The sequence below is a fragment of the Cyphomyrmex costatus genome, unplaced genomic scaffold (genome assembly GCF_001594065.2).
Source record: "Cyphomyrmex costatus isolate MS0001 unplaced genomic scaffold, Ccosl1.0 scaffold36, whole genome shotgun sequence".
Classification (NCBI taxonomy): domain Eukaryota; kingdom Metazoa; phylum Arthropoda; class Insecta; order Hymenoptera; family Formicidae; genus Cyphomyrmex; species Cyphomyrmex costatus.
The window spans coordinates 2,432,482-2,451,857 of record NW_017277774.1 but is presented as its reverse complement, the minus strand read 5'-3'; the positions used below and the strand labels follow the sequence as shown (position 1 = coordinate 2,451,857).

At 37.2% G+C, this 19,376-nt stretch overlaps 4 protein-coding genes across 6 annotated transcripts; 1 reads left to right on the top strand and 3 right to left on the bottom strand.

The window, feature by feature from the left end:
* The first annotated feature begins 3,335 nt into the window (after window positions 1-3,335).
* aop (ETS variant transcription factor anterior open) lies at window positions 3,336-6,709 on the top strand. 2 transcript variants are annotated; one of them, XM_018543050.1, is made up of 4 exons: window positions 3,336-3,584; window positions 3,923-4,597; window positions 4,829-5,078; window positions 5,260-6,709. In XM_018543050.1, exons 1-4 carry the CDS (start codon window positions 3,359-3,361, stop codon window positions 5,540-5,542), a joined length of 1,434 nt encoding a protein of 477 aa, XP_018398552.1. In that variant the 5' UTR covers window positions 3,336-3,358; the 3' UTR covers window positions 5,543-6,709. The 2 variants fall into 2 exon arrangements, with proteins under 2 accessions (XP_018398552.1, XP_018398551.1); XM_018543049.1 differs by having other exon boundaries at window positions 4,805-5,078.
* A 1,566-nt stretch (window positions 6,710-8,275) lies between these two features.
* Window positions 8,276-9,199, bottom strand: mtSSB (mitochondrial single stranded DNA-binding protein). Of its 2 annotated transcripts, none has more exons than XM_018543084.1 (4): window positions 9,119-9,199; window positions 8,914-9,004; window positions 8,638-8,754; window positions 8,276-8,542 (listed from the first exon to the last, which is right to left on the bottom strand). In XM_018543084.1, exons 2-4 carry the CDS (start codon window positions 8,939-8,941, stop codon window positions 8,343-8,345), a joined length of 345 nt encoding a protein of 114 aa, XP_018398586.1. In that variant the 5' UTR covers window positions 8,942-9,004; window positions 9,119-9,199; the 3' UTR covers window positions 8,276-8,342. The 2 variants fall into 2 exon arrangements, with proteins under 2 accessions (XP_018398586.1, XP_018398585.1); XM_018543083.1 differs by having other exon boundaries at window positions 8,277-8,542; window positions 9,089-9,199.
* A 1,641-nt stretch (window positions 9,200-10,840) lies between these two features.
* Window positions 10,841-13,901, bottom strand: LOC108776447 (intrastrand cross-link recognition protein-like). Its single transcript, XM_018543060.1, has 2 exons — window positions 13,658-13,901; window positions 10,841-11,272 (listed from the first exon to the last, which is right to left on the bottom strand). Exons 1-2 carry the CDS (start codon window positions 13,877-13,879, stop codon window positions 11,240-11,242), a joined length of 255 nt encoding a protein of 84 aa, XP_018398562.1. The 5' UTR covers window positions 13,880-13,901; the 3' UTR covers window positions 10,841-11,239.
* A 1,270-nt stretch (window positions 13,902-15,171) lies between these two features.
* On the bottom strand, window positions 15,172-18,754 carry CCT8 (chaperonin containing TCP1 subunit 8). The gene is made up of 5 exons (XM_018543156.1): window positions 18,575-18,754; window positions 17,759-18,061; window positions 16,968-17,615; window positions 16,122-16,562; window positions 15,172-15,442 (listed from the first exon to the last, which is right to left on the bottom strand). The coding sequence occupies exons 1-5, from the start codon at window positions 18,632-18,634 to the stop codon at window positions 15,254-15,256; spliced, it is 1,641 nt and encodes a 546-aa protein (XP_018398658.1). The 5' UTR covers window positions 18,635-18,754; the 3' UTR covers window positions 15,172-15,253.
* Window positions 18,755-19,376: the final 622 nt, after the last annotated feature.

Here is a 19,376-nt window from a genome sequence, read left to right as displayed (position 1 = left end):
CGCCGCAATTCGCAAAGTGATCGGTTCTCCTTTCTGCCATCACTAAAAAAAAAGAAAAAACCTTCACGAGAGAAACACGCAAGCGGAACCGCAGAATCCGGTGTTTTCTTGTTACCTTCTTTGCATCGCGCAATTATCGTTTCTTCCACCTCTCGAAAACACATTCCGATATGCTAAAATTGTCTCGGTCGAAATTCAGCGTGGCTTAAAAATCAAGGAAATTGAAAACGGGAAAAGTCAGAGAATTTTGTAAAATTTGTTCGAAAATTATAATTCTTAATTTTAAAGAAGTTTAATATACGTACATACTAAAAATTTTAGAATACTATTAACAATTAAATGCAAATAATATCAGCAATATTAATAGTAATTTACATTGCTATGTTAAATTGCTCTTTCAATAAAATATTTGGTGTTTTTTAAATCAGGATAAAAATACAAATAAATTTCAAAATACCTATTATTGAATACAAGGAAAATCATGACATTTTTTTCTGGAAATCAGAGAAAAGTTGTGGTATTTTAGGATGAAAAATGTAGAATGTGAACCCCGACACTGCAATAACATTAAAAAATTACGAACCAACAGTTGGAAATTTTATCACTTAAGATGATCAATTCTTTATGAACATCAAAGATATTTCCCATGTTTGTGGATCTTTCATCTCGTGTAATTCGGAGTGATAGCCATCAAGAAGCGTGCATAAGCAATTATGTCTCGAAACAGGTGCGATGCGAAGATTATCCTCAAATTCATCCCTCGACGCCGCTTCAAGTAGTCGCTTTAATTAACCGCGTCACAAAAAAATCGCCGACCGAAAGGAGCACCTGAGTATAAGGCCGTTCGCTTACTCGCGGTATTTAAAGGAGTGAAGGGGGGAGACCGAAGAGACGACCAGGATTTCCTGGTGCGAGACAACGGCACATCGACCTTCGCATGCCGAGGTTCCTGCCTTCTTCCCTCAGGGCAATCCTCTCTCTCTCTTTCTCTTTCTTGTTCTCGAGCAAGCATCGCACCGCAATTGTGCCGCCAAGAGCCTCCTCCGATCATTTTTCGAAGTGTCACGAGAAGAAGAGTTTTTTTTTACTGAAAATATTTCGGAACCCATCGATCACCAAATCACGAACAAAAAAATGATAGCGCGGACTAGTTTCTTTTTTTAGATTAAAAATTAATTTTTACTTATCGCGTTTTTATTTACAGCAATAATTTTTTAATTTATTGTATGTCAGCAGAATTACAAATTATAATAGAAAAAATTATATAATTGACATAATATATAATAAATGCAGTGATCAAAAAACAATAGAAAAGATATTGTATTTCTGTATAAACGTATTTCTTTTTTTTTTTTTAAGACGCAGAATAAACTTGTCGATTGTTACAAAATATTCAATAGTTCCAAAATATTCAATAACAATATTAAATATGTAAAATATCATAACACTTTGTATTGTATTACAATAATTGTTACATATGTATGTATAATTTTACATAGCTTCGAATATCGAACGTCCGGTGACGTCAATAGGCTTTTTTCTATCATAAGTCGACTTATTATAAGACGTATTAGTAACCATGATTTTTTCATGTTACAATGTCACGAGTCAAAGTGTTAGGAGCTGCTCTAACACGCCACGACATTAAGCGTAATCGCGCACCGGTACGTTAATAATTGTATCTATTCGAGTACATGGATTATAAACATATGATTATCATGCAAATAGCCTCATTATACCGATGAAGAAGCTACATTGCTTTATCCTATCTTTCCAATTAAATTGTTTTTGTTTACATTCTAATGTAATGCTGTTACGAAGACTTCCGCTATTCTGGACTTTTGGACCACAAGGTGTGAACTCTTATTCTGAATTTTAATGACAAATCCTCTTAAGTCACAAACTGTTCTTCCTTAAAACTATAATACACTGGAAAAAGGATCTGGTTACATTAATTGAAATTCTACCTGAAAATCAAACTTTCTGATTGTATCTATTATAATTCTTTTGGGGATAACCAAAATTTTGATCGTTATTGGATTGGAATCTTCTGGTTCGCTCATTTTCAACTGGAAATGTTTCGCAGTATATGAGATAATTTCAATTCCGATATGTTGCAAACAATCGTAATTAAGTAATTTTGGAAACAATTAAATTTAAGTGGGAAAATTTCGAAATGAACAACATAATTCGTTACAAGTTCAAAAGTGAGTCTCCATGTTGGTTGTAAGAAATTTTGCTTAGGCGGTCGCGGGTCTTCGCGAGCCGACGACGTCGGGAACGGAAATAGCTTCGTCGACGTCGATGGAAATACGTTATGTAAATCCATGTTTCCTGCCGGCTTTCATTCTTATGCCCCCACATTCTATGCTAATAGTCGAATGTCTGCGAACCGGTTGCCGATCAGGAAATTGAGAACGACGACGCCTCGTAGCGTCGCCGTCGCGACGCTTCTCTTCCATTCTCTTTTCGTCTCGTCTCCTTTTCCTTCTTCTTGAATCATCTTGCTTGTTCCACGTCCACATTGTAAGAAACTGACGTGTAACTGTAATCTGGCGTTATTATCTTCCATCGTTCTACATCGGCGAACCGATCGTTAGACGAGGTAAAGCGCTATATATCAGGGAGATCGATTTTCGACGGTATAGATACGGAAGATTGCACTTTACGTCACACAGTGTTGCGTCTCCATGGTCGTAAATAAATATAGAGATCACTTTCGTACGCCTGTAGCGTCGAAATGACGTCGACATCGTTTCGTGTTACGCGCTCGCTAAATAGATCGAACGATACTGTTGCATCTAGTTGATTTAACGAAGACATAATGTCTGAGCGAAGAACGATACTCTAATATCAACCAATTATTAAATTGTAAAGATGTATTTATTTTGCATAAATATAAAATATTTGCAAGATTACATATACGCAAATATTTTATTCGGTTTATATTTGTATATGCATATAGAAAAACACAGTTTTGAAGTATCTAAAATTGTAGCTAATGGATACAGATCTGAAGATACAATTTTTGTTAGACTCGAATTATTAAAATAATTATGAAGGACATTTTCAAGCACGATAAGCAATGTTGCGAAAAAATGTTAACAATCTAGCAATTATTCTGAGCGTTCTGTATAATTATTTTAATAGTCTAACAAAATTATTTTCAGATCTGTATCTCTATACATATAGTTAATTTTTAGATACTTTAGCAAAAAAAATTCTTTCCATGTATATAATCGAGCTGCTTCATTACGAGATAAAATAAATCATAGTATTTATAAAAATATATTAGACATGTTAAAATTTTATTTATCTCTTTTATTACAGAAGCCATTAGTAAATCCGAAGGCGTGTTATGAAATTGCTGCCACCCATTCAGATATCGCAGCTACCACCGGTTTCCGCCGCTGGCGGAATGGCCGGAATGGAGTCTCGGCTGCCGGGTATATCTTTACCTTTGTGCCCTCCGGATTGGGCACTCTGGAGGGCCCAATACGGAACCACGATGGGTTTCCCACCTACAACGCATCCACCGCCTAATCCCCTCTTGGATTTTAAAACTCATCTACCAACCAGTTTAGGTATGTGTCATAAAAAAATTTGAAATATTTCCTTTACAAGTTTATCAAGTTAAAGTTTTATTATCCGTTCAATTTCCGGTTTTTGTAAAATTTTTGTGTAAAGTTTACTTGTGAGAAAGACAAAGCCGAAGAAAATTTTCTTTACTGCACTTTAATTGCTTCAGTTCTTTTAATCAATTCATATATTATTCGTATTAATATTAATACGTTGCTATTGAATTAGTTAAAGGAAATAGAAATCAGTGAATTAATTATGAACGCGTATAGACGATGTTAAACCGCATAGTGGTTACAAAGGTCACCGCGAATACAACCAATGGCATCTTCTCTCCTTTCAGTATCTGACCCTAGACTGTGGTCGAGGGAGGACGTAGCGGCGTTCCTGCGGTGGGCTGAACGGGAATTTGACCTGCCACCGTTCGACATGGACGTGTTCCAGATGAACGGCAAGGCTCTGTGCTTGCTGACCAAGGCCGATATGGGCGAGAGGTGTCCAAGCGCTGGCGATGTACTGCACAACGTGCTGACAATGCTGGTGCGTGATTACAGTCAGCTACAGAGATGCCTACCGAGCAGTCCGGTGACACCGACCAGACCGTCCACATATCCGCTGAGTCCACATTCGCATCCGCCTACACCAACGTGGACGGAGACGCCACCGTACGCCTCGAATCTCGCCTCGTTAATGTCGGCCAACTCGGTGACACTGTCGCCAGCACCGTCTGTGGACAGTCAGTCGGGTTCACCCAGCCACGCGACCGACGCGAATCAGACGCAAGTCTATAAGAGTGATTCGGACGAAGACAACACTCACCAAGTGTCAAGCGGTAACAGCAGTCCACCGGCCACGCCGACAGCTTTGGCGGCACAGAGGCTCAGTGAGGTGAGCGTCAAGGACCAACCGAGCCCGACGTTACCGCACCAATTGCTGCCGCTGACGCCTGGTACCTTTCGGTCGACCACCAGCACAAACAGAGAGTTCTTCCCTAATGATTCGTCGGAACCCAACACCAGTTAGTATTTGCGATTACTCGCGTATTTTAGATATACCGGCAAAAATTAGTTAATTACAAGAAATGTCATAATCTTCCGAGTATCCTTTTGACGTCTCTTACATACACGACAGCATGGAATATTTTAAATATAAAATCTCGAAGTATATATATGTATATATATTTACCGTTACTTTAATCTTCCCATGGTTGTTATTCACATTGTAGCACAATTTCCGTCGTTCTGTTTAGACGGAAGACTGCTCTGGGATTTCCTTCAGCAATTGCTAAACGACCCCAAACAACGGTACCAACATTACATCTCGTGGAAAAGTCGGGAAACTGGTGTATTCAAGATTGTCGATCCACCTGGTCTAGCGCGACTGTGGGGCATCCAGAAAAATCATCTCTCTATGAATTACGACAAAATGAGCAGAGCTTTACGCTATTATTACCGCGTGAACATACTTAGAAAAGTACAAGGCGAACGTCATTGTTATCAGTGAGTATTACTGTTCTTGCACACTAAATAATTAGTCTGTCACAGAAAAGAATGTGCTAGAGAATATGAGTTTGTGTTAATTTTAATAAGAATAATTTGAAAAATATAAATTCCCCATTTTTTTAGAATATAAAAAAAATAGGGCAAAATGAACTCAATGGATCGTCTATGTTCTTTGCAGATTCTTGCGTAATTCGGTCGAATTGAAAAATATAAAGAACATATCATCGCTGCGCCATCAGATGCGAATAAAATCAGAACCAGAGGAGGAAGTTCCTCTTACCGGAAGTCCAGAGGGGGAACCGGAAGCGGACATGCCGACGGATCTCTCAATGTCCAGCATGAACCAACCGTCGAGCGAACAGCAGCAGCAGCCCCTATCGTTACACGACCCACCTGTCAAGTACAGAAGTCACGCGTATAATCTTGTTAAAACCATTCAGGAGTCGGAAGAGAGGAAGTGACGCGGGACCTAGCGATGGTAGGAACGCAATGATTATACGTAATCGCATCACGGCAGACTGGGAGTCGGTGGCGAAATGACCTCGATGTAAGAAGGGTTCCATATCGGCGACTGAGTGATATCTGTACAAAGATATACGAAAGTTTTCAAAATGAGAAAAGACGGAATCCAAAAAGCGTAACTTATCGACAAGACTCAGAAATAACAATGACGAAGATAAGATCTAATTTCGAAATCATCTAGTGGTAGTTGTAAAAAGATATATCGATGGTTTAGAGATTTTTCAATCGTTAATAAATCGTAGAATGCGTGAAATATAAATCACGAAACGAATCATGATAAAAGCTACGATTTTAAGCACGGTAACGAACTTTTTGAGAATAATCGCCAGAGAGAACATTCACTAGAGAGAGTTTATTCAATTCGCACATAAACACTCTTAGAATGAGGAATTTTTTAAAAATCAAGAAATTCAATTTTACGTCCTATATGCCCGGCTCTGTGTGTTTATTGGAAATTTAAAGTTGCAGTTACGCAGGAATCTTCTCCATTTTTGTCGTTATATATATATATATATATACACATAAAATATATATATAAAAGAGTGTGATAAGAGCGCAAGAAGAGAGTAGATATATATCCTCACGGTGTAAATCGGATAACGATTTGTTCCCTCTTCTCCCCTTCACCCTCACATAGATTCGCGTTCAGTGCCGATAATAATGAACGCTTCAATGTGAAACTGAATCTTCGCGGATATTCCGCCCTAGCCTTTCCCTGCTTCCTCCTTATAATGAAGTGAATCACCCAAATCCAGCAATTTTCTTTCCACTTTTACAACGACAAGATGTGTATGAAACGTACGGTCTTAGGTGCACTTAAGAACATGATACATACGACAATTCAATGTACAAAGAATGCCAGAAGGAGAACTGTTACCAGGTCTTTCTTACGTGTTTCTCTTCTTTTTTTTTTTTTCTTAATCTTAGGCATATATTTTGTGATGTACGACTTTATTTTTTTTTCTTGGCGAAACGTAGCCTATGAATAAAGTCGATCCCAAAGAAAACCTACTTGATTTGAAACATTCATTGTAAATGCATCACAGAAAAATTATATTATTAATGTTTCCGTAGTTTTCGGAGTACAAAGAGCTTGACAAAATCTTTTTCACGACATATATATAGATCAGATTCTAAAGGAAATATTGTATTTAACTGGATTTTTTCAGGCTCTTACTGTACATGCACCGAAATGGTTCTCCGTTATTTTGACGTATTTGTGCCAAGAATATTTGCCGTTTAATAAGAGAATGTTTTATGTATTTAGTCGATTGTTCCAAAAAACACTCGGTATATCACGATTTTGGAACCAATATGTATTCTTTGAGAACTCGATGTATGCATTATATCAAGAATGCGCCATAATCGAGTATCGTGTAATGGTTGATGAACATGTATGTTGTAGAATATGTATATAAATTGAACACTAATGAACTGAACTATACGTATAATGAATTGTAAATGCAAATGTGAAAAATAAGACGAATATTAGAAGCATAGTGCAAGAATCTTATGGAAATTCGGGGCCAGAGTTAGAATTATATAAATTTATCTATAGAAAAAAAATATATATATATTTTACTATCAAAATTTATATTCGAAATTTCTATGTTTGTTGCCTGTGTGATTGTGGCTTACATTCCACGACTCTTTATTCGAGGTTTGTCTACGATAAACCACGAAAGTCCGCAAGAGGAGTAGAAAAAAAAACGTGAAGAAACAAGACGCATATACAATTAGGAAACAAGTTTAAGAAAATTACTAATTGTATTTTTGCACTTGAAAATATAAAGCTTGAAAATATAAAACTGAGATAATGTGAGAGAATTAAAGCATGAGTGAATGAGATAATGAATGAGAGATATGATATAAGTAACATATTGAAATATATCTGGCTTCTTGTATACTGTGATCTCTATGCTATATACAGAATGAATTACATAGTTAATTAGGAATTATTATCTAGATAAAACACGCGTGCATGTCACATACATCTAGATGAAACGTCTGCCTAGAAATTGCGTAATGTTATAGATATATATATATACATACATATGTATATCTTTTCTCTTTACAATCGTGTAAATAATTTTCACATGGACAAATGTCATTGATAAATAGAAATGTTTATAATGTAATAAATGAATAAATATATATGTATAAATATATTTATATATTTGTATATGTAATATATAAATATATTTAAACATATGTATTCAATATATATGTAACAATATATATGAAGACATAATAGTAGTGCGAAACAATGCATATACATCTAAGATTGGAGAAGTTTATATATCGTTTCGCGTGTATAAAAAATGTAAAATTTTAGAAATTAGAGCTGTTTTATTATATAAGTTGTTATATGAAGAATACATGAAATAATGAATGTTGTAAATACATAGACTTATTTAGTTATTAAGAAGGTACATATACTATTCTTTCAATTCATCCAAAATACAATCTGTTAAAAATAAATTTTTTTTCCAGACACTTATTATTGATTTATCTAATATGTATTTGGACACACCAGTGTTTAATTTAATTATATTTAATTAAAGTAAGGATTGCATCAACATTAAATTTAGAACATTTGACATTTAAAATTTTTCAACAAAAATACACTTTGTAACATCATTTTTATGTTATTCAACTGCCCACGGATTAAAGAATCGAAGTGTCTATTTTCATTAATTTTATTGAAAAGAAAAATATATACAGTTTACATATGAAACTTTATTGGAAAAATATTATATCATCTGCTATAATAGACGTAGCGAAGACATCTTTTCCTTCCGTATCTTTAAATTCACTGTAGCTTATTCTACCATTTATCATTACTCGTTGACCTTTCTTTAAATATTTATACACAGCATCCCTTAAATTAGGCTTAAAAACACATATCTTGTGCCAGTCTGTTCTTTGCATAAATTCACCTGGAAATAAAGATATACTCCAATACAAGTATTCCTATGGATATAACATTATTGCGTGTTTTTCCAAAGCTAGGTTAGAAGTTCATTGTATGTACCTGATTCATATTTATAATTTGTATGTGTCGCAAGGGAAAATAATACAACTGGGTGCTCAGAGCCACGTTTCTGGGGATCTGCTCCAACCCTTCCAAGTAATGTTACATTATTTACACCTATGAATAGAAAAGAAACCTTTGTTTTAAATGAAAATAATGGCATTAAATTTCTATTATCTGCATACACGAGTAGAAATGAAAAAATTGTTTAATTATCTTGTTTAAATAGCCTATCTTAGAGTTGCAAATAATTCTTTGATGGCATTGTATACTTACACTTTTCTATATTTATTGTTTCGTTCATTTCTTGCGTAAAATATCGTACATTGTTTAAGCGGGTAATTTGGTTGCGTACTTGTAAAATAACCTAAAAAAATAACGCAAATACACGTGTTACATTCTAAAATAATTTCATATTTTATTCGCTTAAAATAACGATTATAATACTCACTGTACGAAACATTGTGGCAATTTCACTTACAATTTATTTATTATCAGCAGAAAGAACCCGAAAGGGACCATACCGGCCTTTTTCCCGTAATCGCATCGAAATCGCCCGACACTACCGCCGCCAGTACGTCCACAGTTCGGTTTGGAAACTACGCGGCGAGTCGCACACAAGCACGATACGAACTACGTATTACGTTATCGACTCTGCTGATAAAGTCGTAGTGTCGAAAAATATTGATGTGGCGCGAGTTTCTTCCCAGAGAACAAAAATATATGTTGAGCGCGTAAGTTCCATTACAAAAACTACAGATCTGCATTTATCGATTCGCACGGTTGCTGTTCACGACCGGATACTCGAAATTCGTCGACTATGATTGTTAATTTGCACACGTCGGATGATCGTCACTTTTAATCGTTATCGGTATGATTACAGGACTATGGCCGGTATTCATAGTCGGTTCTTATTTCAAGACTGTCTTAAGTAATATGTCTTAAGATGCTAAAGCGGTCCTCTGATTGGTTCATAACTTTTCAAGACTGAACTTAAGACGGTCTTGAATATAAGAAATGACTATGAATACCGGCCTATATGATTCTGGATCGCATGAAACGGAAAATAATCAAGTCTGAATATCGCATGAAACTCGTATTTATTTCATCAACTGCTTACAGATTTAATCTCGTCGTTGTCTCGCGGGTCTTCGCGTGACCTCTGTAAAGTTGGCACCTCATTTTAAAAAAAATGAATTTTTCGACAGAGTTCTGAATGCACCCTGAAGAGTTCTGAAGTTTCTGCCTAAAATAAAGCACCCCAAGAGTTCTACTAAAAGTTATTAGCATTTAAAGCGCTATGACTAATGGTTTAGAAGATATCGCAATTTTTCGTTGTGCGTTTTGTGAAGTTAGCACCCAAAATTTAAAATTTTCGATTTTTAGTGTTAATTCGCCAGAACTATTTTTTATTTTAGACAGGAACTTCAGAACTCTTCTGGGTGCATTCAAAACTCTGTCGAAAATTTTATTTTTTTTTTAAAATGAGTTGCCAACTTCGCAGAGGTCTTCGCGTGTGATCCGTTTTCGGAAAATCTGTTTATGTATTTCTCGATATCTAGATCTTTTTCGACATGATTTAATTGCCTGCTCTAACGAACGCGATTTGCTATTTCTTTAATTAATGTACAACGCGGCGTATTTTGTGCTTATTTTGAGACTCACGATTACTACGCGTTCGAGCCTTCAGCTGCATTGACGCCTGCAACATGTGTTATGATGAGTCTTAATTGTCAAATTAATAATTACATTTTAAATTATTTTTGTGACTGTTACATTTAATTTCGGTGCTCGACCGCTACCTGATCCGCGTGTTTATTTTTTTCTTTCAACAGCTGAGCGGCCTTCTACGTACAGCTATTATATAGAGAACCGTAAATATTATATTTATACCTATATATTGTGTAACACATATATGAATTTATCCCAGCAAACGAGAATGAATTAAAATGGATTGGACATTTTGTCTATTCAAATGCGTATTTTAAACAGCGGAAACTTTTTTTTGGATTTAATTGGATTCAATTGGATGCAATTGGACTGAAAAAGTGCGTTTCCTAAATTTTGAATTGAACAGTATTCACGATGACTGAAAAAGCTGATATTAATTTTTGATTAAAAGGCATATAGATATGCTCCGTACAATTCCTATAATAAATGAATAAAAAATGTATTCAGGATTGAAAAGGATTCATTTTAACATTCATGAATCAGTATTTCTGTAAATCTGAATCCATTTTAATCCATTTCAGTCTATTTACATTTGCTGGATAATTCTCCGAATGCTTACGACTAATCGCATTTTATTGTGCTGCAGTTGATGTAGTGGAAATTCAGTCACCACAGTATCCCCCTGCTAATGCTGTGCTTACAACGCGATAAATACTAAACATTAATTTATGGTTGTCATGCGCCGAGCTAACTATACTTTTTTTTTATTCTTTTTTTACATAAATACGTCGCGGCACGTTAATTACATATTCCGACTCGGAGTCGGTCTGGGAAACGAACTCTCCTGCCAGACTTCGTTCTTGTCACTGTTCGTCTCGTGTTGCCATGTCCACTGCCTTGTCACTCTCGTTCGGTGCTCCGGTTATTCTGCTTAGCTGTACCTGCTTGTTGTTCTTTGTTGGATCTGAAATGATATATGTTGCACAGTATCTTAGAATGGATTGAAATGGATTAAAATGGATTCAGATTTTCAGAAATACGGATTCATGAACGTTAAAATGAATTCTTTTCAATCCGAATACGTTTTTATAGGAATTGCATGGAGCATATCTGTATACCTTTCAATAAAAAAATAATATCAGCTTTTTCAATGCGTTTTATGATCATAGTGAATACTGTACAATTCGAAATTTTGAATAGGCAACGTAGTTTTTCAATCCATTGCATCCAATTGAATCTAATTGAATCCAATTGAATCCAATTGAATCCAAAAAAAAGTTTTCGCTATTTAAAATACGAATTCGAATAGACAAAATGTCCAATCCATTTTAATCCATTCTCAGATGCTGGGTGGTTTTATGCGATCTATAGAAACCACAATATCTTTTCCATGGATGCGTACGACAAAGATTTTGTTAGCGCGTTTAATCACCGGGTAAGGGCCGTCGTAGGGTGTTTACAGGTATCGATACGAAATCGATACGAAGCAGAATTTTGTTTCCTGATTGGTTGCAGAGTCGTCGTACGACGAAAATCGGATGCAGTGTGAATCCAGCCTTCGTCCTTGGTCCGTCGTGGTGAAAAGAATGTAGGATTCACACACTGCGTACGGCATCCGACGTACGACGTGGTACGATATCTACTAGGAGACAACTAACCGCGATCTGTAGTAACCCGGAGCGGCACTCCGAAACGAGCGATCCATCCACTATAAAATGTCCTTGCTACAGTTTCCGCTTCCTGGTCCCCTAGAGAGAACACCTCTGACTATCGTGAAAAGCGATAGATGCATATTAAACAATATCGTTTTGAGATTGGCATCACAATTATGTCAATGTGTACGTGCTCGAATCTTCGAGAGGACGAAGCGAACTCTCCCCTTGGTGTTGTGACATAATAGTGTCGTATAATTTTTGTTCGCTGGCACGATTCACACGCCCGCGCTCGGCTACGGCAATCTTTTTTCTATTGACAGACATAGCGTTGAGCTATGAGCTCGACCATCGCTCGAATCCCCGGATGCGTCAAATTGCGTAGTAATTCAAAGGCGACTCGTCGGAATGGTTTTGTAAAGAAGGGTCGTAGCGTTGATGTTGCCGTGACCGCGCAACTCCAGTTCCTGGGGTCTCCGTTTTTTTTAATTTTAGTCTGAAAATTTTTTGTTCATGTATACGCTTTTATTTCCTTGTCATCCTCCCGCGATGTTGCCAATGCTGCGTAGTCCATTGGGAATTGGAATTCCTCAATCTTGGATAAGGCGTTTTTTCTTTTAGATCGACTATAGTAGGTCGTAACGTGCGAGAAAATCCGCTCCAATGGGCTTCGTTAAGTCTGCGATTACAAAACGCCATGCAAATGATCGCCGGTAGTCCGAGATTTAAAATTAATGTCTCCGTTCCGTATAACCGTTTCGTTTGCGGCCGACAATTCATACATCGACTTTGAGGCGACGTGTCGACGTGCCCGTCGTCCCTGGCCTCTACTGAAGGGCCAACGGGATTCCTATGTCTTGCATCGAGCAAGGGGGCTTGCATCGTCTTGATTCGACCCCGTATCGCCAGTGGAACCAGCACGGTTCGTCTGCAACGGATTCGCGATTCCGCGAGCGTGACCGCGAGCGCGAGCGTGACCGCGAGCGCGAGCGCGACCGTGACTGCGAGCGCGCGCGGCGTTTGCGATTCCGGCCGCGTCTCGATTCGCGAATCGATTTGATAGACGCCCGAATAGCCGATAATAGCTCCGCCATCTCCTCCTGCAACGATAATTGCAGCTGCGCTATTTGTAGGTTAATAATCTTCTCTTCGGCTACAGAATTCGCGTTCTCCAGAACTGCCTGTGACGTCGGAAATTGCGTAGCCTCCGCGACCTGAAGAGCGGACGTTCGAGTAGTCTCCATGATCGCGTCCGCGATGTCCGCCAATTGGTCCACGGTGTCCTTCGTGCGTGTCACTAGGCGCGACTGTATGTATGCGGGTAATCGGGATAGCCAAATCGTACGCAATACTGTATCTCCGATCACGTTTTCCGCTAATTCTCGGAGATGACGTAGAAACTCAGACGGCTTTCTGTCTCCAATTTCTTCGTCCTCTAATAGTTTGCGCTTCTGTGATAGATTGAGGCGTTTAACGAGCTCGGCTTTAAGAGTTTCGTATGCGCGCTTCGCGGGTGGATTCATTATTACGTCGCGCACTTCCACCGCATAACGCGGACCGATCGCCGTTAACACGTATCCAAATTTCGTCGCGTCGACCACGATACCAGCGGCCAAGAAACTCCGGTCGACGATGCTGAACCAGAGCTCCGGGTCCGCGGGAATAAACTCGGGCATCCGCATGACCACGCGGCTCACCTTTGCACTCGGCTGTTGCTCTACTCTCGTCTGCAGTCCTGATGCTGTCTTCTGTCGCGCCCATTCGCGCCTCTGCTGCTCCAACTCGTGCCTCTGTTGCTCCAATTCGCGCCTCTCCTGTTCGAGTTGCTGGCGTTGTCGCTCGAGTTGTGCCCGTTGTTGTTCCATCGTCTGGGCTAGAGCATTTTCTTCGTGCGCGCTCAGCATTGTTTTGTCGTTCATCGCACTCACGCACTTTTATCGATTCGCACTGTTCACGACTGGATACTCGAAATTCGTCCGTCTATGATTGTCAATTTGTGCGCATGTCGGACGATCGCCACTTTTTTAGTCGTTATCGGTATAATTACAGGACTAATATGATTCTAGATCGCGGAAAATAATCAAGTCTATCAAATGTCAAGTCAAAATTATCAACGTATTTATTTCGTCAACTGCATACAGATTTAAGACCGCACGTGACGGAAGATGACAATGTCATCTCGCGTTGTCATCTCAATGTTGTCTCGCGGGTCTTTGCGTGATTTTTGGAGAATCTGTTATGTATTTCTCGGTATCTAGATCCTTCGATATTATTTCGTTGCCCTCTACTAAAGAAATCACATCGCAAAATAACATAACGAAATCATGTAATTAAAACAAGTAAATTACATAATGGATTGTTCCAAATCATTACCTTATTTTTTTAAATCATAATTTGAAAAATCATATGATATTAGAAATATCTTTATTAAAATCGTAATTTGAAAAATCATATGATATTAGAAATATCTGTTATGTGATTTTATAGTTATCGAATTTTAAAGAATTAAATAATAGGAATAAAAAGAAAAAACATATCATTGTGTGACTTTTCAAATTATGTGATTTAAAAAAGAAATCACGTACTGATTTGGTTTAATTACATGATTTCATTGTGTAATTTTGTGACGTGATTTTTTTCAGTAGGGCCTGCTCTAACGAACGCGATTTGCTATTTCTTTAAATTCATGTACAACGCGGCGTATTCTGAGACTCACGATTACCTCGCGTCCGAGCCTTCAGCTGCATTGACGCCTGCATAACATGTGTTATGATGAGTCTTAATTATCAAATTAATAATTATATTTTAAATTATTTTTGTGACTGTTACATTTAATTTCGGTACTCGCGACCGCTACCGCGTGTTTACTTTTCTCTTTCAACAGCTGAGCGCCCTTCTTATGTACATACATATATAAAACCATAAATATTACTTATACCTATTGTGTAACGTATGAATTTAATTCTCCGAATGCTTACGACTAATCACATTTTATTGTGCTGCAGTTGATGTAGTGATGATTGTTACCACAATAACAAAGAGAAAATATGGTATTGAATGTTGTATTTATTAACAATTTTATTTAGTATTTGACTTAATATATATCTTCCAGAAATGAGCAGGCACATGCGATAGAAAGTACATTTCTTTCCTTTTTAATTAGGCGAAATTAAGCACAGACACGGTGTTTGTTTTTTATTCGCTCTATTCCAATGACATTCTCAGAAACTCAGAAACTAATGCGTTAATAAGATGTGTGAAAGTGTGCAATTATGTTGTCGATTTGTTCACTATTACTCGTCTTCGTCACGAACGCCTCCCGATGGAACTTTCGGGCCACCCGCTCGTTTTGCCATAATGATTTGATCTACTTTGAGAACCGCACACGCCGCACCGACCGCGTACTTGATCGCCCATTGCTTCGTCAGATACAAATCCAAGATTCCGGCTTCGATGGTATCGATCAAAGCTACGCTCTCACTCTGTAAAAAGAAATAAATACATATAATTATACATATAAGATATCAGTTTAAAAAAGATAATATAGGGATAACACTTATATATTCGATATAAAGGAGACATTGAATATAAATCCTTCATACACACGATTAGGTAATTCGTGTCCGGCGAATTTCTTTTCTTTGAAATACTAAGAGGACACTTGCCTACATGATGGTCTCTAGCTTTTCTTCATTTTGATATACATACTTTATAAATACTTTCTAAAGATGTTAAAGTACAATAAAAGTAATAAAAATTAATCCAGGAAATAAATGATTTATCATATACATATAGCAAAGGACCAGAATATCATCGTGTATACTAAGATCTGTTGTCAGGGCTGAGCATGTATATAGAAAATATTTTTATTTGAAAAACAGTATTTGTAAAACGATTGTATTTTGTATTTTAAATTTCTACGATTGACAATCAATCTTACTATTTGAATTACAAAATACAAAAAAAACTGTCAACCTTTTGATTTTAAATAAAAAATACGTGATATTTCACGTGCTCCGAAATACAAAATACACTTGTATTGCAAAGACTGTGTTTTAAATAAAAATATCTCAAATATATGCACAGGTATGTCTATGACGTATAATGCGTTACTCCTCCAATGTTAGCCTAAGAGTTAAAATAAGAGAGAGAGAGACGTACATCGATATCAAAACCATAGTTCTTCTTTCCCTCCTTGTGCGCTGCATACAATTTTGATACAAGCTCGGACGAGCGTACACCGCTGCTCTCGGCCAACGTTTTCGGGAATATCTCTAAGGCAGTGGCAAATTTGCGTGCGGCATACTGCTCGAGACCGGGTAGCGTATCTGCATACGCCGCCAGCTGTGCGGCAAGCTCGATCTCTGTAGCACCTGCGCCAGGAACGAATCTACCATCTTTCGTAATGCCTTTGAAAGTATTGACACCATCATCAATTGCACGCTCGATATCGTCCATATAATTTTCAGTCGAACCACGCACAAGCACGGTGCTGACGCGGCTATCTTTTCCCTCCAATTCAAACACTACCACTATAGTTTCTCCCAGTTCGTCTATATATACCGAATCGGCATATCCTAGCTCTTCTTTCGATGGAGGTACCTTTAAAATAAATTACTAATTATTACAATACCTTATTCTAAAACATTAGGTCTGTTTTTCATTTTTGCACTAGACTGTACTAACACTGATACTCATATTAGGTTTTATAATTAAGACAAGTCTTGAGTATAACTTTCAGATATCATTACTCAATCACTAGACTATATTAGTACCTCAACACATACTTAAGTCAGTCTTGACATAAGAACAGATTATGAGTATCAGCTTTGAACTTGCTCACTTTTGCTAAATATCAGACATATACTTATTTCACTTTAGATTCTAAAAGTATACATTAAATAAGCTATAGAAAACAGACCTATAATAGTGTGTATATCAGATGGAGATATGTAAGACACTTAAAAGTGTTCAACGGAATTGGAAAATCAGAGTCAATAAATTTACCAGCTTTGAGAACGCAGTGGCACCGACGGTCTTGCAAAGCCGCCTAATGTCAAATTTGCTCGGGATACGAACAGCCATCAGATTGTATTTGTTCATATAGTGCAGGGCCATGTTGCCGAATTTTCCACCAGACACAACCACTGTAGCACCGCTATCAGCAATTGCCTTGATCTGATTTTCTAACATTGCTTCCTCACCACGCGAAAATTTCAATAGCTCATCGGCTGTTTTAATCAGCACTGTACCTTTGGTCTCGGTCTGAATGACATCTACAGCGCAAGTGTAAACTGCAATCTTTGCTCCAGTTTTCTTCTTCGTGATATCTCCTTCCACTTGACGCTTGAATACCATGCCTTGCATCACTTGGGAATTGCTTAAACCACCCCCAAGTATCTTGCAAACTCGTACGTTATCAACGTTAAATGTTGTCTTCTCTGGTAAAATAGAGATGCAAGCCTTAGTGACAAGAGAAGCAAGGATATCCTCGTTTCCATATTGCTTGCTCATGATAGTGCTTTTAATTCCCTTCTTTACTTGTTCCTCATCTCGTATATCTTTTACTTCGTAAACAATTAGAGTTGGTAATATTTCGAGTGCTTTATTCAAGACATTCTCGTAACCTTCAATAATCTCTGAAGTTGTAATACCCTGGAGTGAAAAAATTAAAATATAATTTCTATTAGATGCATGTATTTATCATTTCTTGAAAAATATTTTATATTTTAAACAAAGAAGTGAATACTTCACTAGTACATTAATGTAATTAAACATTATATAATAAGTCAACATACCAGACGAAGCAATCCTTCTGCCGCATGAAGCAATTCTCCAGCAAAGATGATAACAAAGTTTGTTCCATCTCCTACTTCGGCTTCTTGCATTTTTGATGCTAAGACTAATAACTTGGCAGCTGGATGCTCCACTTCTAACTCATTGACGATTGTCACTGCGTCATTAGTTACAAACAGCTTCTCAATATGATTAATAACCATTTTATTCATGCCATTAGGGCCATATGCACTTCTTACAGTATCAGCAAATTGTTTGCAAGCTGTAATGTTCCTGTAAACTGCTTCTTCCAGACCAGAAAAGTACTAAAAACATAAAATTTTCCATCTTAACAATTCTTATACATGTAGAAAATGTTGACGACATACTCAAATAATCTATTCTTAATATTTTATTCAAGTTCAATTTTCTAAAACAATTTTCTATAATAGTGCAAATAATTAAAATCATTTTTTTTTTTAAAAGTTTCTTATGTATATAAGACTATTGTATAAATTTTCAAAAGCCTTGACACATATACACACGCATGGTATGTGTGTGTATATATATATATATATATATATGATTCATTCAAAAGTGATGGTCAATATTTTATTCAAGTTTGATTTCCTAAACACATAAAGAAAAGACATAGATATCGTTTAACGAAAGTCGCCCTTTGCTCATATCGAAGATTCTAGGGCACTTTGAATTCCTGAAACATCCATAAAAGGCAAGAACTCAATCCTCGCGTATCCCTCTCCAGGAGTGAGCGTCAACGGGACTGCGAGCCGGTTCATCGCATGCACACAATAATCGTGAAATAAAATATCACTTACGCGGGCTCCATCCTTGAGCATCTGCGCCACGCCAGGCGCTTTTGGTATATGCATAGCCATTTTCACGCGTGACACCACGTTTCCGCGTAATTAGAATGAAAGTGGATGGAAATCGGTGCGGTACTGCGGTGGAGGTGGATTGTGGAATTGTGGATTTGGAGTAACGTGACCAACTTCCATATTATGAACGAACTGAATTGAAAACAGCGCCTCTAATAGAAGTTGACGTCAACTAAAGCAATGTGACATTTCAGTGACATCCTTGAATTTGCTCTTTATAGCTGAATCTTTTGCATGATTCATCTTTCCTCTCCAACGAAAAGAAAGAAGAGCTAAAGGAGAAAAGAAAGGAAATTGAAAGAACAAAGAGTTAAGAAGAACAATCCTTATATCATTATTATTATTATTAAGGTACCTTTATGTTTACATAAAAAGAATAGAAAAGATATAATAAATTTTGAATTATCACAAACTTATTCTATGCTATATAATTTATGAGTACTATTTATGATGATTCTACAATGAGAGAGAGTCGGTAGTCGGTAATCCTAAGTCTTATCGGTAGAGTTGACCAATAGCCAACTTGTACGACTAACGCTAATTGGCCAACTTTAAAATTGATAGGCTCTCATGGAAACGCACATTGTACAGCTCCTGCGTTTCGTTATTTTGATTTTGAGCAGCCAATAAAAAATCTCCCGCGACATATAACCTACTACAACCTACGGTGGCATTTGTCTCAATCGCATAGCCTTGCCTGTTCCCACTTGTTCCGGCTATTATCATGTCTGAATAATGATAC